The 25,362-nt window shown below is 38.4% G+C and overlaps 2 protein-coding genes across 6 annotated transcripts in view; one reads left to right on the top strand and one right to left on the bottom strand.

The window, feature by feature from the left end:
- Nucleotides 1-14,199, top strand: part of CRISP2 (cysteine rich secretory protein 2) — a 36,421-nt gene extending 22,222 nt beyond the window's left edge. For both annotated transcript variants that reach the window (XM_055080186.1, XM_028478678.1), the window contains exons 5-10: nucleotides 1,322-1,438; nucleotides 2,210-2,297; nucleotides 6,058-6,203; nucleotides 6,931-7,028; nucleotides 11,251-11,339; nucleotides 13,582-14,199. In XM_055080186.1, coding sequence (XP_054936161.1) covers nucleotides 1,322-1,438; nucleotides 2,210-2,297; nucleotides 6,058-6,203; nucleotides 6,931-7,028; nucleotides 11,251-11,339; nucleotides 13,582-13,709 — 666 coding nt within the window. In that variant the 3' untranslated portion in view covers nucleotides 13,710-14,199. The remainder of the gene's footprint in view (nucleotides 1-1,321; nucleotides 1,439-2,209; nucleotides 2,298-6,057; nucleotides 6,204-6,930; nucleotides 7,029-11,250; nucleotides 11,340-13,581) is intronic.
- C18H6orf141 (chromosome 18 C6orf141 homolog) overlaps nucleotides 1-25,362 on the bottom strand; it is a 132,928-nt gene that overhangs the window by 55,305 nt on the left and 52,261 nt on the right. For 2 of the 4 annotated variants that reach the window (XM_055080188.1, XM_055080189.1), the window contains one exon: nucleotides 6,289-6,783. The exons of the other annotated variants lie outside the window; for them this stretch is intronic. The gene's annotated coding sequence lies outside the window, so the exon portion shown is untranslated. Of the gene's footprint in view, nucleotides 1-6,288; nucleotides 6,784-25,362 lie in introns of those variants that run through there. 4 annotated transcript variants of the gene reach the window in all.

The raw sequence follows: 25,362 nt of genomic DNA, 5'->3' as shown, positions 1-25,362 counted from the left end.
ACTGTTGGTGGGAATGTAAATTGATACAGCCACTATGGAGAACAGTATGGAGATTCCTTATAAAACTAAAAATAGAACTACCATATGACACAGCAATCCCACTACTGGGCATATACCCTAAGAAAACTATAATTCAAAAAGAGACATGTACCACAGTGTTCATTGCAGCTCTATTTACAATAGCTAGGACATGGTAGCAACCTAAGTGTCCATCAACAGATGAATGGATAAAGAAGATGTGGCACATATATACAATGGAATATTACTCACCCATAAAAGAAATGAAATTGAGTTATTTGTAGTGAGGTGGATAGACCTAGAGTCTGTCATACAGAGTGAAGTCAGAAAGAGAAAAGCAAATACTGTATGCTAACACATATATATATGGAACCTAAAAAAAAAAATGGTTCTGAAGAACCTAGGGGCAGGAGAGGAATAAAGACACAGACATAGAGAATGGACTTGAGGACACAGGGAGGGGGAAGGGTAAGCTGGGACGAAGTGAGAGAGTGGCATGGACATATATACACTACCAAATGTAAAACAGTTAGCTATTGAGAAGCAGCCCCATAGCACAGGGAGATCACCTCTGTGCTTTGTGACCACCTAGAGGGGTGGAATAGGGAGGGTGGGAGGGAGATGCAAGAGGGAGGGGATATGGGGATATATGTATACATATAGCTGATTCACTTTGTTATACAGCAGCAACTAACACAACAATGTAAAGCAATTGTACTCCAATAAAGGTGTTAAAAAAATAATACAGGTAGAATCATTTTACTAGAATACTGAATGCACTTCAACTGAACCTCAACATTCTTTCTCTAAATACATTCTAAATATATTCTTTCTCTAAAAACAGATACCATGTCAGGTCAAAGTTCCCCTTAAAGTCTAGGATGAGTCTTGAGGTCCGCTCTTACCTCACTGCTGCAGCCTGATTGAATGTGGATGAATCTGTCTTCATGTTCTTATTGTATACCTTTGTACACAACATTATAAAATATAAAACATTATCACTTGTATGTCTAGAAAAATCACACTGAGAGTTCCCTTGAAACTAGAAATTGGCATTTGCAGCCTCAGAGGAGTTTTTAATTTGTCATGCCATGAATTCCATTCCCATTCTCAAAACTTCAAACTACTTCTTTCCTATTTGTCATTGCCTTGGTTCAATTCATTGACAGTGCTTAACAACTCATAGTGGCTTGAACTGAACACTTTGTAAAGTCATCTCAGAGCCCTTGAATTAACTTATTCACTCTTAAATGCAATTTTCAAAAATGTTTAAAAAAAAAACCCTAATTTTATTTCCCTGTAGGATCCATCCTTTACTGCGCTGTTAACCACTCAAACGCAAGTCCAAAGAGAGATTGTAGATAAACACAATGAACTAAGGAAATCAGTCTCTCCACCTGCCAGCAACATGCTAAAGATGGTAAGAGGCAAGAATATAAAGTGGTGTGAGCCAGCAGTGGTAAGAGCAGGCAGCTACCTGGCATCTCTTAAGACTTTTGTGGCTTACAAAGTTCTGTCTCTATTTTTCTATTTCATTTAGCTCTGTCATGGGCAGGGCAGAAGTGAATTTTCCTTTATAATGGTTAAATAACTTGTCAGGATTACAGGGCTCTTAAGTTGGGAAGGCAGAATTTAGAAGCCAGATCTTCAGACGTTAAATGTGAAGGTGTTACATTTTTGGTTCACTATCTTCCCTAGTCGAAAATAAAAAATCTCCTATCCTTCAGGATCAATGCCATTTAGGGTAAATAACGGCCCATTTCCCAGGGAATAGTCCATAAAAGCTAGACATCTCTCATGTGAACACAGTGGGCTACAAATGGAATTGGCAATAAACTAGGTCAGCTTATTACTATTGAAATGTAGTCAGACTATCTCACATGTTGATTAGTATTTAGAGCAGCACCAGGATTAAAAATCTTAGGTGTGGCTGCTATGCTATCATAGATAATATTGTATTAGGTATTTCTCTCGTTAGACATACCTGTGGACTTGTCTTTTTGTGGAAACTGGCACTGGGACAGATAAAGACACACACACAAACAAAAAGGTACTTTAATACCAATGACAATTAGATAATACATCTACAGAAGTTTTAAAGTAATGCAAATCAGCCTACCAATCAGATTTTAAAGGATATACTTCATTGGAGTTGAATCTTTGTGTATTTTGTTTTTCTTGTGACATTTAGGAATGGAACAGAGAAGCAACAGCAAATGCCCAGAAGTGGGCAAACAAGTGCACTTTAGAACACAGTAATCCAGATGACCGGAAGACCAGTATGTAAATGAGTCAATGTTTGTTGAATAAATGAGCAAATAAAATATTAGACAAATAAAATAGGATAGACCATTCTGGGGCATTGTATTCAGAAGACTTTGTGAATAAATGTTGCTTATATGGCTGTATTTTTAAAATTAAAGTATCTGTATATAGAGAGATACGATAAGTACTATTTCATGCTTGTTGATTATTTACATTATGCAAATTATTTCTTAAGCAGCATCTCATTTGTTCCTCTTGATCAGCTCATGGTGAACAGGTCATGCATAATCATTTTCCCAATTTTAAAGATTAAAAAATAAGGATGTGGAAGGAATGAATTATGCAAGAACACAACTGGAAGGAGTATCATATACTGGAAAGTTAACCAGGCTTCCTGATTTCTCACCCTTTGCCCTTTTTGTGATATTGTGTAGCTGTATGGTGTTTTGAAATTGGATTATTTTGCATTCACAAAATGTGTTGAAATATGTTGAACTGTTCCTGAATTTTACTCTAAAAATATTTAAGCTTTTTTTAATCAGGATGAATATGTTGGGTGTATTGATTCATTTTTTAAAGTTTTGATAACAAATTGTCAAGTATTTTGTATAGACTGTGTGCCTATAATGCATAGAATAATACATTAGACTCAAAAAACCTTGAAGACATATCTTACCAAGGATCATAAAAGCCATGAGAGAAAAAAACTTGTACTCACAAACCTTACATAAAATGTTTTACATTATCAAGCATGATATACACATAGGTAAGCCCGATTTAAAGGTAGTGAATAACTTACCTGTTATTTCAGTAGAATTATTCTTGTTTATATTGTTGATGCAAACATTATGATGAAATTACAACAGGAGGCGACTGTGTTCATTAGAACATTGGAGCAAATGGTCTTAAAGATCCAAGTCTACTGTTAGTTTCTTAGTTTCTGTCTTTCCTTATTAAAGGAGATATCCAAAAACATTTTATACTCTCTTTAAGCAGCACGTAAACATTATAGTTCAAGTCACCGAAATGTAAATATTAAGGGAGGGCTGAAAAGGGTAGAGAAAAGTTTCTGGACCTCAAGGCACTTCTTTCTTCTTTAAATTAATTTTACTGTGGTAAGAACACCTACTTTTTTGGGTTTTTTTTAGTTTTTAAAAAATTTTATGCTGCTAAGAACACTTAACATGAAATCTACCCTCTCAAGAAATGTTTAAGTGTATGATACAATATTGTTGATTGTAGGTGCCATGCTGTCCATCAGATATCTAGAAATTATCTTGCTTACCAGAAGGTTTATGCCCATTGATTAGTAACTCCCCATTCCTCTTCCCCCCAGCCCAGCAACCACCATTCCACTCTTTGATTCTATGAATTTGACTATTTGAGATACTTCATATTGATAGAATCAGGCACTAGTTTTCTTTCTGTGACTAGCTTATTTCACTTAGCAAAATATCCTCACGGTTCATTCACGTTGCTGCATGTTGCAGAATTTCCTTCTTTTCTAAGGATGGATGATATTCCATTGTGTGTATATACCACATTTTGTTTATCCGTTCATCTGCTGATGGACATTTAGGTCATTTCCACATCTTGGCTATCATGAATAGTGCTGCAGTGAACATGAGAATGCAAATATCTCTTCAAGATCCTGATTTCAATTCTTTTGGATAAATACTCAGAAGTGGGATTGCTGGATCATTTGGTAGCTCTACTTTTAATTTTTTGAGGAACCTCCCTACTGTTGCCCACAACAGCTACACCATGTTTTATTCTCACCAAAAGCATACAAGAATTCCAATTTCTCCACGTCCTCACCATCACGTGCTGTCTTCTGTTTTTTGATAACAGACATCCTGACAGGTGTAAGGTTATATCTCATTGTGGTTTTGATCTGCATTTTTCTGATGATTAGTGACATTGCGCACCTTTTCGTATACCTGTTTGTCATGTGTACATCTCTTTTGGAGAAATGCTGTTCAAGTCCATTTTGCTCAAGAAAGATTCTTAGTCATTTCCTCAGGCAGCCCCCAGAAAAGATGTATCTCTGACAGTCCATCCAACTCTTTCCCTCCCCAGGGAGAGGCTAAGAGCTGTAGTATTTTGTTTGTTCACTCTGTGCTGAACCAGGAAGGGAAGCTATGGCAACTGCCAGCCCAAATATCTATCTCTGTTCTCACTAGCCACAGGCAGAGAGTTTATGCTAGGTCTTGATAGCATTCCAAAACAGGTAAGTCAGGAGCCAGTCCTTCAGGCAGCCTCTGGAAAATGTGTGGCATCAGATGACCAAACCAGCTTCTTCCCTCCCCAGGGAGAACCAGGCAGCTGCGGTTTTTGTCGGCTTGCTCTGTGCTGAGCTGGGGAGAAGGGCTATGGCATCTACCAATCCAAACCGCTATCTCTGTTCTCCCCCAGGGAACAAGATTGTGCTCCAGGACTGGCGAGAAAGATGCCAGTTCTTTGGGTAGCCCCAGAGAAACTGGAGCACTGGACACATTGATCAACTCTGCCTCCCAGGGCAGAAAGGAAAAAAATGAAAGGATTTTTCATTTGCTTGCTCTGTGCTGAGCCAGAGGGAGGAGTTATGGTGTCTAGCAGCCCAAACACCATCTCCATTCACCACCTCCAAGACTAGCAAGACAGAAGCCAGAGCTCTGGGGCATCCCCTTGGAAACGTTGGGTTGCTGGACACATGAGCCAACTCTTTCCCTCCCCTGGGAGAAGCTGGGAGTTAGAGGGTCTCTTCCTGATTGTATAGCACGGTGCTGAGGGTAGGGATTCTCGCAAGAGGGTTTTCCAATCTCCCTAGAGGCTTCAGTGAGTCTGGTTTCATATCCCTCAGGGTAAGGAAGCCTTTAGTTTTGTTTTTGGATTTCTGACAAGGGCAATTTGTTCATGAATTGTTGCTGAATCAGTGTGTTTATTGGGGAAAGGAGAGTCCAGGGCTTCCTACCTCACCATTCTGCTGATGTCACCCTCTGCAAGGTCCTTCCTGCCTAACTCTCTGAGGAGAATTTGGCCTTGTGACATTAAGATTCATGGATTAAGGGAAGATCTACAAGTTTTGAACACCTTCCTGATGTCAGTTGACTCTTGTTTGGGACTCTTAAAGACTGCCCGTAAACCTTTTTTTTTCCCAAAGTTTATGCAAATTCATAACCATAAATATTTATTCTGGCTCCTATATGTGAAAAATCTCTGCTGAGGGTGGGTAAGAGGAGAGAAAAAATAAAATTTGGTTGTTGCCTTTTGTAAGCTAACAATACAAAGCTGAGAGCACACGCATTATACCTGTAAAGAATTTAGCATGAAAAAGAATGCATCTTTGACAATCCAGGGGGAGAAGGATTTTGTTTGGTTTGGTTTGGTTTTAATTTTTATTGAAATATAGTTAATTTACAATGTTGTGTTTCAGGTGTACAGCAAAGTGATTCAAATATACATATATATATATTTTTTACGTTCACTTCCATTATAGGTTATTACAAGATATTGAGTATAGTTCCCTGTGCTATACAGTAGGTCCTTGTTAGAATAAAGTCTTCTCAACCTATTCAAAGTTTGCATATTGTGGCCAGCCTCAGTGGGCTAGGTAGATCTGTCTTCTATTCAGCTTTACAGTTGATAAGGAATGGAAGCATCTTTTTCAGGTATTAACAGTTAGCAAATACAGGCACTGAGTTTGAAGGGCAACATCCTTGTGTTCATATAGTTGACTTCTCTTGCCACGGCATGCTTTTTTGTTTTCTTCATGAATGATCTGTTCACACTTAGGTACAAAATGTGGTGAGAATCTCTACATGTCAAGTGACCCTACTGCCTGGTCAGATGCAATCCAAAGCTGGTTTGAAGAGCATCACAATTTTGTCTATGGTGCAGGACCAAAGAGCTCCAGTGCAATTGTTGGACATTATACCCAGGTAACCAGAACAAATGAAAAACTTCGCCACAAATGCTCTAACAGAGAAAGCTTCTCCAAATGATGACCAACTCCAATGTTCAATCTGGGGGAAGGGCTTGAGTATAATAGAGTCCTGGCATTTGGCTGGTATTTCATCTAGAACTGTCATTTTTTTTTTGTCATGGGCTGCAAAAATTCTTGGCAGGGAAGTACACTCTGTACTTTTCCAACATTATAAATGAATACATGAAAGTTAATATTTTTAAAGTTTGTGACTTTGTTTCAGTAATTTAGATATTTCCATAAGGTATATGACTACAAACTATAAGAGTCACTTTTTTTTCTTTTTTTAAAAATATTTGGCTGCGTTGGGTCTTCGTTGGTGCGCGCAGGCTTTCTCTAGTTGCCGTGAGCGGGGGCTACTCTTCGTTGTGGTGTGCGGGCTTCTCATTGCAATGGATTCTCTTGTTGTGGAGCACGGGCTCTAGGCACGCGGGCTTCAGTAGTTGTAGCATGCGGGCTCAGTAGTCATGGCACGTGGGCTTAGTTGCCCCGAGGCGTGTGGAATCTTCCCGGACCAGGGATGGAACCCGTGTCCCCTGCATTGGCAGATGGATTCTTAACAACTGCACCACCAAGGAAGTCCCAAGAATCACTTTTTTGTTTTACATTTGCTATTATTTGTTTTCTCAATATTTTCCCCTCTTCTTTAATGTACTCTTACGTATTCCCTTATGCATTTGTAGCTTGTTTGGTACTCATCTTTCCGTGTTGGATGTGGAATTGCCTACTGTCCCAATCAGGAGAGTCTAAAATACTACTATGTTTGCCAGTACTGTCCTGCGTAAGTATATACTTTAAAGTTTAATGCCAATAACTCTATCGGCAATTTAATATTTTAAAATACTCTTACATTTAACCAATCAAAATAAAAAAGCATATTTTAATAAAGAGAAGGGATAAACCTTTGGAAATACTGCTTAAGGTAAGATACATTCGACTTATCAGAGAAGAGACCAAGTTCTCATTTCCAAGAGTAAAATCTGAAACTCTTTTTCCTCAATTATGAAGTCATGTCTTTTCTCTCAATTGCCTTTCCCCAGGGCTCAAGGTTATTCTCTGGGCACGTGTAGTATGCATTTCTCTAGACTTGATGTCATCAGTTCTCACTAATTTCACACCCTCGGTGGGTGGAAGCTTGATGGTTAGGCAAGAGGCAGTAGTGGAGTGGAAAATAAGGGATAGTAAATTGTGATTTCAGCCCTTTCTGCTGAAACGTTCCTATTCTTACTTATCTTGAAAACCATATATGTTATTATCATTAGAAATGATTCATTCTTCTGGGTCTCTAAGGTTTTTCAAGAGATCTTTAATATATTTCAGAGTCCAGAAAAAGGAAACATCTTAAGCTTTTGTTTCTCAGAGATTTCACCAAAAACTCCATAATGAACAATTCCTTACAGTCTTTATTCGTAACAGGAAACATGCTCTTTCATTAAGCAAAATGTTTGAAGTTCTCCACAACAAATCCTATGGATAAACTAAAGACCTAACCTCAACATATCTGCTAGCCTTAATTTCTTTTAAAATTTGCAGTTCTTTACCACTACAGGCAGGGAGGCCTCAAACCAAGCCTCATACAGGATTTATTTGATACTATAGATGACCCAGGGATGTGGGTCTCCAGTTTGAGAAATATGACCTCCAAAGTCATTTTCCTGAAAACAGCTATTAGAGTTTAGTAGAAAGAATAGATAGGTCATTTGGGGAAGGACAACACGGGCCTAGGAAGACCCTGAGCTCACCTCCTCCCATGCACACACTGAATCTACACCTATGTATAAAGAAATTGCTCCTGAAGACCTGAAGGCTGATTTAACAGCTTCTGTAGATAGAAGGAAATTAGTAGGAAAGATGGAGATACTGTATCCATGGGAACCCCACCCCCATTTTAGTGATCTGCTGTAGGAGGGATATAGCTGAGGGGCCTGAGAACAGACTCACCTGCCCTGGCACACAGCAAAAAACCCCCAGCAATTTAAAAAGCACTCCGACTATACAGAAGGAAAATCCATCTACTAACCTGAGAGCTTCTTCCAAATGAACAGGGAACTGCTGGAGCCCTCTCCAGAGTCGGAGGCACCAGTGACCACCATTGTTTGGTGCCCCTGGGACTCCCCCCAGTCCACACCTTCCCCAGCTGCAGCCCTAGCCATCCCACCAAGGCAGCCTTAAGTACAGTGCTCCCCAGGGACTTCCTCTAGCCTGGCTCATTCCAGCTCAAGCTGGTCTGCTAAAGCCACAAGTCACAAGCAGTCACAGGGGATGCTTGTGGCCTTACACAAGGCCACTCCTTCAAGACCATGAGCGGTAGCTGTTTAGCCTAAATCACAGAAAAAAACCCAAAATTTAGCAACTATACTCCAATAAAAAAATTTTTTTAATAATAATAAAAACAAAATGAGGAGACAGGAATATGTTCCAAATGAAAGAACAGAATATAACCGCAGGAAAAATCTCTAATGAAATGGAGATAAGTAATTTACCTGATAGAGTTCCAAGAAATGGTTATAGGATGCTCACTGAACTAGGGAGAATAATGGAAGAACACAATAAGGATTTCAGCAAAGACTTAAAAAATAAAAGAACCAATCAGAAATGAAGAATATAGGAACTGAAATAAAAAATACACTCGAGAGAATCAATAGCAGATTATATGATACAGAAGAACAGATAAGCGATCTGGAAGATAGAATAGTGAAAAATCACACAATCAGAACAGCAAAAGGAAGAAAGAATTTTTTTTTTCTTTTAATGAGGAGAGTTTAAGGTACCTCTGGGACAACAGCAAGCTACCAACAGCTAGGGGTCCCAAAAGATAAGAGAGAGAGAAAGGAACAGAAAACATTTAAAAAAAATAATGCCTGAAATCTTCCCTAACCTGAAAAAGGAAACAGATATCCAGGTACAGGAAGCTAAGAGAGTCCCAAACAAGCTGAACCTAGAGTTATACCAAGACTTAATTAAAATGGCAAAAGTTAAAGAGGAAATTTTTAAGGCAACAAGAGAAAAACAACTAATCACACAAAAGAGAAACCCCATAAGACTATCAGCTGATTTCCAGGAGGAATTTTATAGGCTGGAAGGGAGTGGTAGGATATATTTAAAGTTCTGAAAAAACAAAAACAAAAAAAGCTTACAACCTAGAATATTCTGTTCAGCAATGTTATCATTCAGAATTGAAGGATAGATAAAGAGTTTCCCAGACAAGCAAAACTAAAGAAGTTCATCATCACTAAACTGGCCTTACAAGAAATGTTAAAGGGTCTTCTTTAAGCAGAAAAGAAAAGGCCACAACTAGAAACAGAAAATACATATGAAAGAAAAAATCTCACTGGTAAAGGCAAATATATAGTAATGGCAGTGGATCAGCCACTTAAAAAGCTAGTATGAAGTTTAAAAGACAAAAGTGCTACTATCAATTGTAACTGCAACAAGTAGTGAAGGGCTACACAAGGTAAAAAGATGTAAAATATGACATAAAAATCATAAAACAGATGGAGGTAGTAAAAATTTAGTGCTTTTAGAAAGCCTTGGAACTCAAGTGACTATCAGCTTAAAACAGACAGCTATAGATACAGGCTGATATATATGAACCTCATGTTAAGTACAAAACAAAAACCTACGATGGATACACAAAAAATAATGAAAAAAAGTCCAAAGATAACACTAAAGGAATCCATCAAAGCACAAGGGATGTACAGATGGTAACTGGGATTATTGTGGTGATTTCATAATGTATAAAAATATCAAAGCACTATGTTGTACACATGAAACTAATAGAATATTGTGTGTCAAGTATAACTTAATAAAAAAATTGATAGATCCCTGGAGAATGCATCCAAACTCACTGCCTGGCTGTGAGAGGGGAGGCATCGGGAGGCATCGGGAACCAGGCATCTGAAGTGAGAGCTGAAGTGAATAATGAGGAAAGCGGGAGTGAGAGAACCTCCAGAACACTTTTGTGTCTATGTCACAATTTTTCCAAGGGCTACCACATGGACAGCCATGTTCTGTGCAGGAAGACAGATTCAAATACATCACTTTGGGCCCTTGGCTCCCTTGACACTACTGAGATTTGCATTCCCATGTATTTTCCAATGAATTAGATAAATTTAACAGCCAATAGGATAATCATCATCGATGAGTTACAAGTTAGTCACTGTAATTGACTATACCCAGACTGGCATTTATCAAAACTTTTTAATCTAAGGTTCCTTTTTCGATTATCATAAAAATCTCTCACGCACTACCTCTGGAAACTCACAAACCTTCCCCAGCTCTCCCTGACCCACAAACACACACACCACAAACTACTTAAATAGCACAATGCCACCTCGAAATTAAAAAAATATATATTGGAGCTTTACTGTCCTTAGTTCATATTAGAGGAATTAGGGTATTTATCCTCTTTCAAATATAAAATTATATTGCAATATTGAGTATTCTTTTTCATACTGCAAACTCCTGCCCCCAGGATCTTTCCCTGTCTCTCAAAGTGATATATTTATCCCTAGCCAGCTCTTTGCGGGGCACGGCCTTAACCAATCTGACCAAGTCTACTGGGAGATGAAAAGTGTATTGCTGTAAAAAAGTTATCTGAATGCTTTAGACTAGTTATGCCAATGTAGCTGCTCAGCCTGAAGAAGTAGAGTCAAGGAGATGGGTCGATGTGTGTGAAGTATTTTCTTAATTTGAATGTTATGTAAATTACATGTTGGGAATTGTAATTTTTCAGTTTTGTTTTGTTGGGTTTTGTTTTTTTTTTTTTTTGGTCCGGCTGTGTGGCTTGTGGGATCCTAGTTCCCCGACCAGGGTCAAACCTGGGACCACAGCAGTGAAAGCGCAGAATCCTAGCCATTGGACTGCCAGGGAATTCCCCTCAGTTTTGTTAACAGAACTAAAAACATTACATAGATACTTATATGTATTTAGTGATTGATGTTGCCCTTGGCAACTAAACAGTAAAGTGAAAAATATTTAACAGTGTGTATTTTACATTACAGTGGTAATAATGTGAGTAAAAAGAATACCCCTTACCAACAAGGAACACCTTGTGCCAGTTGCCCTAGTAACTGTGACAGTGGACTATGCAGTAAGTTTGAAGTGATTAACTTGCTATTATAATCAAGAATTGATGTTTAATTTTCTTTTTATGGATAAAGAAATCTCCCAAAGTAACCAATTTAAATAACATCTTTATGCCAAGACAAAAAGATTACTCAACAGAGTGTGTTTAAGTAAACATTTTACACATTTCAATAACCTACATATTCTCTGTAATGAAAAGAATACAGGCATACCTCAGAGACGTTGTTACAGATCACTGCAAGAAAGAAAATATGGCTATTAAGCGAGTCACACAAATTTTTTGGTTTCCCAGTGCACATAAAAGCTATGTTTACACTATACTGTAGTCTATGAAGTGTGCAATAGTATTATGTCTAAAAAAAAAATGTACATTAAATTAAAAATAATGCTTTTGGAAAAATTGCACCAATAGGCTTGCTCAATGTAGGGTTGCCACAAACCTTCAATTGTAAAAAACACAATATCTGCAAAGTACCATAAAGTGAAATGCAATACAGTGAGGTATGCCTATATTACCATATGTAAGATAATGAAACATCTAGCATCCATTTGTTTCTGTGACCTCGCAGAGCTCATTAATATCTATACCTTCGTGCTTCTGATAAATAATTTCATCAGTGTTAGTATCATTACACCAAAGGTAGTATTTTGAAAGAATAAAAATGTATAAATCTAAGGATGTGAGACCACATTGTGTCTCAGTCTATACAGGCAAACTGAATGTTTCTTTTGTGCAAATGGGCTCCTCATGCTGACTACTGCATTTTTTTTCTATAGTATAATTGGAAGCATGGTGATTAACATAATAAATGATCACTTGCCCTATACTTTAATCATGGTTTTGTGCACATTTTTAATGACAAAATCCAACCTGTATATGATAGGGGTTCATAGAATCCATAAAGATATTGTTGCAAAAGGAGGGAATAAAATAAATGTCATATGTGTCATTTCTAAAGTTGTCATGATCTGAAGTAAAAATAGCTGTTGGTTTTTTATAGTTGGGATACTTTTATTAAAATTATTATGAACAATAGAGTTGACTCATTCCCTGAGATTTTTACCTTTCAAATGCATTCAGCATTCTTTCTTACTGAATTATAGAGCTATAATTCAGAATATTGATGATGTCAAAACTATAAATTAACTAAAGGAAAAAAATCAACTAAAAAAACATGGAATGTTTCTACCTCTGCTGAATGCTATATTAGCTAAGGAGCTTGGAATTTATCCTATTAGCAATAAGCACTCAATTGAAAGGTTTTCAGCAAAAGAGTGACAAGGTCAGAATCATGTTTGATAAAGAGCTTTCTATCAATGGTATGTAGAACCTATTGGATGGAAGTCAGCAAGAAAGCTATTGAAAAACATGGGTTAAAAAGAAATGGAATGTCTTGACGTCATTACTGGGAAAATGAATGAAGAACATTGGACAGGGCTGAGAGACAAGAAGTAGAATAGCCAGTGTTTGTTACCAGTGCTGGTTGGTGCTGGTCAGAAGTAGAAAAGAAGGAGTTCAGATTGATTCAGTTCCTGGCCTGAATGACTGAGTAGTCAGGGAGCCATTCCCCTGGGATTGTGGGAGGAGAATAGTCACCTTGGATCCATTGTGGGTAGGAGGATGAGTTTAGTTTGAGATTTGTTGGGTTTGGGGTCCCTGGAGAACATCCAAAAAAGAAACATTAGAAAGAAAGAAGGCATATTATCATTGTTTTACATCTCTATCTTCCCACTGGAATCACTTTCTCCTGAAAGAAAGCATTGGTGTTTGAAGCAGTGTGTCCAATAGGATGAAATGATAAGGATGTTCTCTATCAGCATGTATCTTACAAGTAGCCACTAGTCACACGCGGTCATTGAACACTGTGGCTGGTAAGATTAAGGAACTAAATTTTTAATTTCACCTAATTTAAAATAATTTAAGTTTAAATAGCTCTATGTGTCTAGTAGCTCCTCCCATATTAGATTCTGTAGGTATTTTCATTTTACTCTCTTTGCTAAGGGAGAAAAATAGGTCAATTCATTTTAGAAACATGTCACCAAGTTCAAAATAAAAAGTGATGGATTAATCAGTGAGCTCAACTAAGGCACCTCGTATGTCCCTCAAGAAGTGAAAGGCCCCTTGTGGTGTAAGTGACGCTGACTTGTTTGTCCAATCTTACCCACTCATACACTTTGAATATGTGGATTGTTTCGTCGCTACTGAGAAAAATGATAATGAGGTAACTCATCTGTTTTTGTTACAGCCAATTCCTGTGAGTATGAAGATCTCCTTAGTAACTGTGATTCCTTGAAGAAAACAGCTGGCTGTGAACACGAATTGCTCAAGGAAAAGTGCAAGGCTACTTGCCTATGTGAAGGCAAAATTTACTGAAATGCCCAATTTGCATTGTGCAGGACTAAGTTGAGGAAATCTGCACCATTTAGTTGACACATACCAAGAGGGAAATTGTAGGCATGTTAGTTACAAATTTGATTCCAAACAGTAATGAATCTTTTTCTCCAGGATATTTACAGAGATCTCTTTCATAGGATTTACAAAAGTAAGCTAGTCTATGACAACAACTTTGGACTGATACAAATTTGTCACCTTACATTTAATTAACTGAATAGAGTTGAGAATTTTGAAAGTTGTACAACCACAGGACTTAGTCACTAGAACTTTGGATTAAAATAAAGAATTACATGTTTCCTGAAACAACATGCCAAAAAAAAAAAAAAAGACTGTAACATTGTCATTCCTACTCCAAGATTTTTTACATGTTTAAAGAATGAATTCAAAGATTGACATCTACCTTTGTCTTATGACATCCTCTTTAAATAAAAGCAAACAGCTTTTAAAATAAAGAATTTATCTAAGCAAACACATGAATGTGATTCTTGAGTCATATTTTATAATATTAATATATAACCCCAGCTAGACTAGCCCAGATATATGATTAGACAGAGCAAAATTTCCAAAACATTTGCCTATAAAATTAAATTTCGGGAATTCCCTGGCAATCCATTGGTTAGGACTCTGCACTGCCACTGCAGGGGGTCAGGGTCGATCCCTGGTCAGGGAACTGAGATCCCACAAGCTGTGTGGCATGGCCAAAAAATAAAAAAATTTAAAAATTAAATTTTAACAATAACAAAAAGGAATCAGTTGTATCAGAGCAAAATTTCTAAAACATTTGCCTATAAAATTAAATTTCAGGAATTCTCTGGCAATCCATTGGTTAGGACTCTGCACTGCCACTGCAGGGGGTCAGGGTTGATCCCTAGTTAGGGAACTGAGATCCCACAAGCTGTGTGGCATGGCCAAAAAATAAAAAATTTAAAAATTAAATTTTAACAATAACAAAAAGGAATCAGTTGTATTCTCATTTTGCTTTTTGACATTTTGCTCTCTTCCACACTGGTTTGATATCCTACCTTTTCTGTAAAAAGAATAGTAAATACAAAAATACACATGTAATTTCACATTTATGCAAAATGTACATGAAACATGGGAAAAGTATACCAGAAACTAATGAGATTGGTTACATAGAGTGGGTGGGTGAGAATGGGTTGGGCAGGACGGAGGGTGTCAAAAGGCTAGGAGAAAATGGGTGGGGCGTGACACTTCTCTATTTCTTTTTATATAGTTTTAGCTTGTGAATTTTGTTTCACATACTCTTCAAAATAAAATATAATCAACAAGCGTGGGGAGAAAAATCCAAAATGAAATAGAAACAACAATAAAATAAACTGTATTGCACAGAGATCAAATAATCACCATAAAGGGTGGGAAAAAAGAATCAATTCAACTAATGTTGAATGTCATATTTGGACTGTATGTCTTCTATATTTATATGAACAAATGTTCAACTCTAGTGAATAAGATTTTGTTTTGTTTGTTTTTAACATAGACACATGGGTTAGTAATTCTGAAACTACTATGTATCCTACGAACACACAAATAAATTATTATAAATAATGGAAGCCAGGTTTCTCACTGTTGGAGAAAGCTTTACACACATGGGAAGAAGGAATACAGGATTAAACCCTGTGTTGTTGCATTGGAATTGGAGGTATTAGTGTGAATTTGTAGTTTTTCACATATACATAGAGGTGTTAGAGAAATAGTGAACAGAACAGAAGGAATTCCTGCCCTCATGCATGGATAATTTTTGAAACTGGAGGATAAGAACATAAGGGTTCCCAGAGCCACTAGGGACACAAACCATTCTTTGAGATGATAAAAATTATTCGTAAAATGTAACAACAAAATGTAGTCTCGGGCTTCCCTGGTGGCGCAGTGGTTGAGAGTCCGCCTGCCGATGCAGGGGACACGGGTTCGTGCCCCGGTCCGGGAGTAGTCTTAACCACTTTTAAATGAAACACATAGTGGCTTTGAGGTAAAGAAAGTTCCAGGGACTTCCCTGGTGGCGCAGTGGTTAAGAATCCGCCTGCCTATGCAGGGGACATGGGTAAGTCCGGGGGCTACAACTACAGAGCCTGCGCTCTAGAGCCTGCGAACCAGAACTACTGAGCCTGCGAGCCACAACTACTGAAGCCCGCGCACCTAGAGCCCGTGCTCCGCAACGAGAGAAGCCACCGCAATGAGAAGCCCGCGCAACGCACCGAAGAGCAGCCCCCGCTCTCCGCAACTAGAGAAAGCCCGTGTGCAGCAATGGAGACCCAATGCAGCCAAAATATAAAATACATAAATAAATAAATTTAAATCGATGTGATGCTAATTAGAAATTTTTTTTTTAAAGTTCCTGAAAAAAACGGTTTCACGTTGGCCACATGAAGTATTAATCCTTATCCCGGCAATGTTGGCAGCCAGCAACAAAGACGGTCGTAGCTGATGAGCGGTCACTTCAGTGGAGCCCAGAAGACAAACTCATCTTTGAGATCTGGAGCTATTGGAAACATGTTCACTGAGAGTCCCCAAGCATCAGAATCCTTAGTCCCAGATCTGTGAAAGAAGGTGGGGTAGAAGAGTAGAAAAAGAGCAGATGCTATGGGGGAGGTAACAGGATCTGTTAGCACACATGAGAAAATCACTGGGGGCACCCAGGAGCAGTTGGGTGAAAAGTGTAGGGTTTATGGCTCTTTCAATAGCAGGCAGAAGGGAACACTCTCTTCCCTGTCACATACATGCACACACATACATGAAAACAACTGATGGAAACTGTCTTACAACCAAACCCCCTAGTACTGGGAAATAGAATTATAAAATGTACTCTGGATCTATATTTAGAATATTTGAATGTCATCAGGTACTGATTTCGCTATTTCGAATTGAGATAACGTTTCTCTTTTGTAAGTGAAATAATGCAGGTAAGATATTTAGGAGTAAGAGAGACTAATGGTGCTCAGTAAATTCTAATTTACTTCTCTGTTTCACCTTTTGGTTCTACCAAAGTTAATTGGAAAACATTCTACATTCCAGGTGATATGCTGATTTTTTTACATTGATTTTTTTGCACTTTATCCTCACAATAGTCCTTTGTCTGCATTTTGCAGGTGAGTGAACAGAGACAGGAGGGGTAAGTATTTTGTCCTGATATGGACTGTCACCCAGCATCAGAGCACAGACTCAACCCTCATGCTTTTAGGGAATACACAATGCTGTTTCCTGATCTAGACTGAAATTAATTGACAGTTTGGATTAAAAATGCATTCAGACGGAGGATTTAATGGGAAATGAAATAAAGTTTTATACAAAGTTCTTCGGTTCTTTGTTCTATATTCATGGAGATGTGTTTACTTTTGACAATGTGACATTTAAGACTTGTATTAATAGTTCAATGGTAGTCAGGCATGCAATACCTCCTTAGAATTTTATAAAATTACATCATGACTCAAGCCTGTTGACTTCCATTTCTATTATCTTAAAAACCTGTTCTATAGTTATAAAAAAGGTGACAAGAAATAAATTAAAACTTGAAGAGAAATAATTAGGCTGGGTGAGGGCATGAAGGAGACTTCTGGAATTAGTATAGCTGGTTTCATAGCTATACACATATGTAAAAGTTAAATTGGCTATATACCCTTAAGATTTTGTGCATTTATTGTATATTAGTTATGCTTCAATTTTTTAAAAAAAAGATGCAGGGAGGGAGGGGAGGTAGGTAAGAAGGAAGGAAAAAAAAGGAAAAGGCAAAAAAAATAAAAGAAAATAGGTTAATATGATATGACAAGGAACACAGGTTTGGGAAGAAAATCTGGTTTTTGTTTGGTGCATATTATGAATGGAGGGTATGGAGTGGCAGTTGAATATATGAGTCTGGGATTCAGTCTAGAATGGAAATAAAAATTTGGAAATCATCTCTATATAGTTGATACCTACAGTCATGATATTAGATTAGATTTCTAGGAAGTGATTGAAGGAATGTGCTAAATCCCAGAATATGCTGAAGCTTGGAAAATATATAAATGTTCACCAAAAGTGTCAAAACAGGAGAAGAAGTGGAAAGGACTGAAGAGTATAATGTAAATGAATGTCAGAGAGACAGATTACTGTGTAACTCCTATCATTTTTGTCAATCAAAGAAATGAATCTTTAAATTCTCTATGCCTGTGCAATTACCTGAAGGAGGAAAGGAATAATTCAATCTCTAAGGAGACACAAATGGATCATCCAGGGGGCTTCCCTGGTGGCGCAGTGGTTGAGAGCCCGCCTGCCAATGCAGGGGACTCGGGTTCGTGCCCCGGTCCGGGAGGATCCCACATGGCACGGAGCGGCTGGGCCCGCGAGCCATGGCCGCTAGGCCTGCGCGTCCGGAGCCTGTGCTCCGCAACAGGAGAGGCCACAGCAGTGAGAGGCCCGCGTTATCACAAAAAAAAAAAAAAAAAAAAAAGGATCATCCAGATGCTTGGGGAATATTGAAAACCTTTTGAAAATGATCATGAAATTACTGTCAGTTGATAGCTATCAGTTAACCCTGAAAAATGATGAGGAAGGAGAGCTGTATAAGGTGACTGACATGACAAATGGAAGGAACCAGAAAATCTTGAAAGCTTGTATTAACCTGTGGGAAATTCCTATGATTTAAAATATTTTTCTTATCTTCTTATATTTAAAATATTTGACTTATCAACCCAATCAGGTTATACAAGCTCCTTGGAGTTATGGGCGACTTTTCTCTTATGTCCCCTAAACACTCAACACCCTGTAGAACAATATTTGATGTTCAGGGGATGCTTGTTGTGTTAAGTTGTTTCTAAACTCCTTTTCTATTTCTTATGTTATTATTTTTATTTTTAAATTCCGGATGGAGTTTTTGGTATATTCACCCTGCAAATATGAAGAGCCAGAGCTTAAAAGGACCTTCAGAGCGTCTATGGCCTACACTCTTTTTAGAGATGAGAACACTGAAACCCTGAAAGAGGTTACAGAAGTAATTAGTGCAAGTTACAGGTCTAACATTGATTCTAAACCCAGGTTCCCTGAGTCCAATTTCAGTAAGTGTCTCACTAAAACTACACTTATTCTTAAATATCATCGTTGCTTACCTCTCTACCATAATCATATTTGCCTTCATTACCTATTTCCTTATTCAGTATCAATCCCTCAAAAGATTATCTGCTTTGATTTCTTGGCATTTCCTCAAGTATATCTTTATTCATTGTTAAATTTGGCCTATGTTTAACTAGAACTCTGTTCAGTAACCCACACCCAGCACTCTGCTCAACATTAGCTACCGAGCAACAATTTAATAAATGGATACATGAACAAATAAGTAAATGAATGAAAAAAATAACTCATTAATTGCTACAGGAATGTATTTTGTGAGACTGACACAGATTTTTTCAGAAGCCAAAGGGTTCTTTACCAAGAAGGATGTGTTGCCAAAGAATTCCTTAATGTACTTCTTGCTAAAATTGTACGTGAAAGAACACTACCTGCTCTCTAATTTAACAAAAGAAAGAGACGAGAATAGTGTCGGCTCCACCTTTTTTGGTAAACATGGACCATCACTACTGTTTCTGTGGGGAAGAGGAAATAAGAGCCAGCTTCCCTTTGAAATATAGTAAATACAAGGAAGAAACATACATAAAGGAATATTGAAAGTTTAGTTGATTCCCAAGTCCTCTCTCTCTCCTTAATACGATGTTTATTGTTTTAAAATGTTAAGTTGATATATTGGTTGTTTGGTGCCTATAAAATTGAAAGAGAAAGTAACAGTGTCTAAAAATGTAGCATAAAGGAACATACCACCATATATTTATTTGATGGAACAAGAACATTGAAGTTAAAAGGCAACTCTGAGCATTGATATACATCATTATATTTATAATTGAATATCCAACTGAATATCCAACACCATTATGCATATCTCTGGTAAAAAAAAAAAGAAAAAAGGAGAGTCTTTCATTCAAAAATATATTAAATATATATTGAGGATCTACTATGTCCCATATGTACTGATTAGTTGCATTGGGAAAGCCTGACTTTATGGAAGGTATGGATGTCCTCAACATCTTAAAACAATGTGGGCAGGTTTTATAATGTTTTCTAAATATAAAGAACTCCAGGACAGGAGGTCATCATTATTATCAGGGATGCACATTTGATTCAGCATTTTTATTGGCAACTTGGAGTTGTGATTTAGGATGCTGACTTGCCAAGTTTTAGGTTGAACTAGAGCTGGAGAGGATAACAAACTCAAAGGCAACACGAAAGTCATCAGTGGGGTCAAGTCAAACCAATGTACAAAAAGAAAGGAAGGAAAGAAGGAAGAAGGAACAATAATTGCATAACTCAATAATAAAAAAAATAATATGAGAAAAGACAAGGGATACCTAAAAAAATTATGTGACCATCAGAGGTCACATAATTTCTGCAACTTGCCAAGTCTTACTGCAAAACAACATAAATAAGAAAATCCAATAGAAAGATAGGCAGAAGTCCTTACCAGATGATAAAAAAATAAATACAATCACCAATAACATATGTAAGGAGGCCTGGCTTTATATATAGATATAGAGAATGAAAACTTAACATTTTTCATGTATCACATTGATGAGAATTTAAAGTTTAATAGTACCCAGGGTAAGGGAAGACAGCAATCACTTTATTATGGGAGTACACATTAATGCAAATTTGAGGACAATCTGACGATTTTTTAAATGCACATATTCTTTGATCAGCAACTTCACTTCTGGGAAATTCTTCAATAGCTATATTTACTTTATGTGTGTGAAAGCGTCCGAACAAAATGCTATGATTGCAGTATTGCGTGGAATCGTAAAAAATTTTTAAAAAGGCTGAAAATAGCCTACGTGCTTAAATCTACATCAGGAAGGAACTGAGTCAAGACCTTATGGTATGTCTACAGGAGGAGTCAACAATTTATTTTTAAAATTTTATTGAAGTCTAGCTGATTTACAATGTTGTGTCAATTTCCGCTGTACAGCAAAGTGACTCAGTTATACATATATATATACTTTTTTCATATTCTTTTCCATTTTGGTTTATCACAGGATATTGAATATAGTTCCCTGCTCTATAAGGTAGAATCTTGTTTGTCCATTCTCTATAAAATAGTTTGCATCTGCTAATCCCAAGCTCCCAATCCTTCCCTCCCCCCTGCCCCCTGCCCTTCTCCCCCTAGGCAACCACAAGTCTCTTCTCTATTTGATGAACTCTTTTTGTAAAGGTCAAGATAGTAAAATTTTTAGGATTTGTGAGCCACATAAGATCTCTGTCAAATATTCTTCATTTTTTTTCTTTAATATAGTATTGGCACAGACTTCTGATCTAGAGAATGGGATACCATGGCCAGTAAAAATCATTCATGTGCAAAGAAGAAGTCATGTGAAATATTGTTTGGCAAAACCAAAAAGAACAAAACGTGTTTTCTTTATCTAAAGACCTTTCTTATAATACTGGAAAAAATGGTATCCATCAGGCATATGTACATATATTTACCTTTTCCCCTCCTGTTCAAATGGGAAAACTGTCCTTGCTCCTCCAAGGCCAACCACGGCACCCATGCTCTGAAGCCCAGTGCCATTTGCTCGCAGGAAAAGCTTTTTTTTTTCCTTCACAGGAAAATTTCACATTGTTGTCTTTGTTAATTCCTTCATTTAGACTTTCCCATTTTTCTCCTCTACCCACTCCATTGCAGATTTCATCTCCTCTAGGCCTCTAAAATCATCCTCATTAGGGTAAGTAATACCTGAAAGACTTAGTAAAAGAGCACCAACGACAATTAGCCCAAGAAAAAGAACAACAGTGTCAGAGTCAGACAGACTTGCATTTTAATTGAGTCCTGGAACTTTTCTAGGTGCTGTTGGATTTTGGGAGTGATTTAGTTTCTTGGTTTTCCCATTTGTACAATGACAATAAGAAACAAACCTACCTTGATGGACTGTCTCAAGGATAGTAATTAACCTGTGTAAACAGCCTGGCAGCTATCAGGTGCCAGTGGATGTTTAAAAGGTCACTAAATGCTTACTGGAAAGACACATTAGTGCCTGAAGCCCAGTACGCTGATGCACCTTGATAAAACGCAATGGGGAAAGAACCAAGTTCTGGGAGGAAAAAAAAAAAAGTTCTGCCATACTTTCTGGGAGGCCCTTCAGTTCTAACCTTATCTTTGGAAAGCAGCTTGCTCAAGACTGTGCCTGGTTTACACGACTTCCCTTTCATTTTAGCTGTACCCTCCCTTGGGCCCAACGGCCAGGACCCTAATCAGGCGGGATCACCCTGGAACCCAGATGCAAGTTTCTGTCCCCACCTTTCTCCTCTACTATCACCTCCTTCTCTTCCGTTCTTTATTTTAATTTTGTACAGTGGAATTGCAGCTACTGCATTTTATTATGAGTGAATTTAGGGAAAAATGTTTGGGACCTAATCCTTTCTTGGCAAGACTGTGGAGAATGAATATTTTTCAACATTAAAAGTCTTCTCAGGGGGCTTCCCTGGTGGCGCAGTGGTTGCGCGTCCGCCTGCCGATGCAGGGGAACCGGGTTCGCGCCCCGGTTTGGGAGGATCCCACATGCCGCGGAGCGGCTGGGCCCGTGAGCCATGGCCGCTGAGCCTGCGCGTCCGGAGCCTGTGCTCCGCAACGGGAGAGGCCACAACAGTGTGAGGCCCGCATACCACAAAAAAAAAAAAAAAAAAAAAAAAAAAAAAGTCTTCTCCACCTTAACCAAGTAACCAAGGTTAACATCACCAGTGATAAAACATATCCATATCTCATACCCCGTGATATGATAGGAGGAGAAGGGCAGTTCACCTCTGGAGTAGTTAACCCCAAAATCCATAACCCCAGTCTAATCATGAGAAAACATCAGGCAAACCCAATTTGAGGAACATTCTGCAAAATATCTGAGCAGTACTCTTCGAAAACATCAGAGTCTAAGAAGGCACGATGACTAAATGCAAAATGGGACTGCGGATTGAACCCTGGAACAGAAAAAGGACACTAGCAAAAAAGTCTGGAGCTAATAGTATTGTACCAATGTTAATTTCCTGGTTTTGATCTATGACGATGTTAGACGTCAACGTTAGAAAAAAACTGAATGGAGGGTAATAAGGAACTCTGTTATCTTTCCAATAGAGATAAATCTTAAGTTATTATTCTAAACCTAAAATTATTCAAAGTAAAAAATTTAAAAATCTCTTCTGCTTCCTAATGTTGATAGGATATAAACACTTTAGTGACTTTATTATTTAAATAGTATGCCTTCATTTTTCCAATTTATTGTCCTTATACCACGATTTCAAATTTTCCCCCCAAACTGCCCCATACATTTGCCACTTGTTAGCTTTTTAATAACCTAGATTTCGCATCTCTTTTTGATTGATAAAGTACCTGCGATATATTCTCTCTCATCTAGTCTTCACAACTTCTTGAGATGGAAAGCAGTCCTCACCGCCACATTAAAGATGAGCAAAATGGTGACAAAGGCAGTTTGAGATTCACTTTATGGTCTATGAGTTAGCAACAGAGTTTTGTCAAGAACCTGGACTGGTGCAATTCAACAACACTTTAAAAAAAATTATGCCGGGCTTCCCTGGTGGCGCAGTGGTTGAGAGTCCGCCTGCCGATACAGGGGACACGGGTTCATGCCCCGGTCCGGGAAGATCCCACATGCCGCGGAGCGGCTGGGCCCGTGAGTCATGCCCGCTGAGCCTGCGCGTCCGGAGCCTGTGCTCCGCAACGGGGAGAGGCCACAACAGAGGGAGGCCCGCGTACCGCAAAAAAAATAAAAAAAATTATGAGCAAAGGATCTGAATAGACATTTCTTTAAGATATACAAATAGTCAAAGCCCATGAAAAGATATTCAACATCATTAGTCATCAGGGAAATGCAAATCAAAGCCACAAGGTCATAGCACTAGAATGAATGGCTGGGTCAAAAAATCAGACAACGGCAACTGTGGATGAGGATGTGGAGAAATCAGACTCCTCATACACTTCTGGTGGGAACATGAAATGGTGCAGCCACGCTCTATAAGGTAGAATCTTGTTTGTCCATTCTCTATAAAATAGTTTGCATCTGCTAATCCCAAGCTCCCAATCCTTCCCTCCCCCCTGCCCCCTGCCCTTCTCCCCCTAGGCAACCACAAGTCTCTTCTCTATTTGATGAACTCTTTTTGTAAAGGTCAAGATAGTAAAATTTTTAGGATTTGTGAGCCACATAAGATCTCTGTCAAATATTCTTCATTTTTTTTCTTTAATATAGTATTGGCACAGACTTCTGATCTAGAGAATGGGATACCATGGCCAGTAAAAATCATTCATGTGCAAAGAAGAAGTCATGTGAAATATTGTTTGGCAAAACCAAAAAGAACAAAACGTGTTTTCTTTATCTAAAGACCTTTCTTATAATACTGGAAAAAATGGTATCCATCAGGCATATGTACATATATTTACCTTTTCCCCTCCTGTTCAAATGGGAAAACTGTCCTTGCTCCTCCAAGGCCAACCACGGCACCCATGCTCTGAAGCCCAGTGCCATTTGCTCGCAGGAAAAGCTTTTTTTTTTCCTTCACAGGAAAATTTCACATTGTTGTCTTTGTTAATTCCTTCATTTAGACTTTCCCATTTTTCTCCTCTACCCACTCCATTGCAGATTTCATCTCCTCTAGGCCTCTAAAATCATCCTCATTAGGGTAAGTAATACCTGAAAGACTTAGTAAAAGAGCACCAACGACAATTAGCCCAAGAAAAAGAACAACAGTGTCAGAGTCAGACAGACTTGCATTTTAATTGAGTCCTGGAACTTTTCTAGGTGCTGTTGGATTTTGGGAGTGATTTAGTTTCTTGGTTTTCCCATTTGTACAATGACAATAAGAAACAAACCTACCTTGATGGACTGTCTCAAGGATAGTAATTAACCTGTGTAAACAGCCTGGCAGCTATCAGGTGCCAGTGGATGTTTAAAAGGTCACTAAATGCTTACTGGAAAGACACATTAGTGCCTGAAGCCCAGTACGCTGATGCACCTTGATAAAACGCAATGGGGAAAGAACCAAGTTCTGGGAGGAAAAAAAAAAAAGTTCTGCCATACTTTCTGGGAGGCCCTTCAGTTCTAACCTTATCTTTGGAAAGCAGCTTGCTCAAGACTGTGCCTGGTTTACACGACTTCCCTTTCATTTTAGCTGTACCCTCCCTTGGGCCCAACGGCCAGGACCCTAATCAGGCGGGATCACCCTGGAACCCAGATGCAAGTTTCTGTCCCCACCTTTCTCCTCTACTATCACCTCCTTCTCTTCCGTTCTTTATTTTAATTTTGTACAGTGGAATTGCAGCTACTGCATTTTATTATGAGTGAATTTAGGGAAAAATGTTTGGGACCTAATCCTTTCTTGGCAAGACTGTGGAGAATGAATATTTTTCAACATTAAAAGTCTTCTCAGGGGGCTTCCCTGGTGGCGCAGTGGTTGCGCGTCCGCCTGCCGATGCAGGGGAACCGGGTTCGCGCCCCGGTTTGGGAGGATCCCACATGCCGCGGAGCGGCTGGGCCCGTGAGCCATGGCCGCTGAGCCTGCGCGTCCGGAGCCTGTGCTCCGCAACGGGAGAGGCCACAACAGT

Source organism: Physeter macrocephalus, chromosome 18, assembly GCF_002837175.3.
Source record: "Physeter macrocephalus isolate SW-GA chromosome 18, ASM283717v5, whole genome shotgun sequence".
Lineage (NCBI taxonomy): Eukaryota > Metazoa > Chordata > Mammalia > Artiodactyla > Physeteridae > Physeter > Physeter macrocephalus.
The sequence above is the reverse complement of the archived record's forward strand: the minus strand, read 5'-3'. Positions and strand labels throughout refer to the sequence as shown.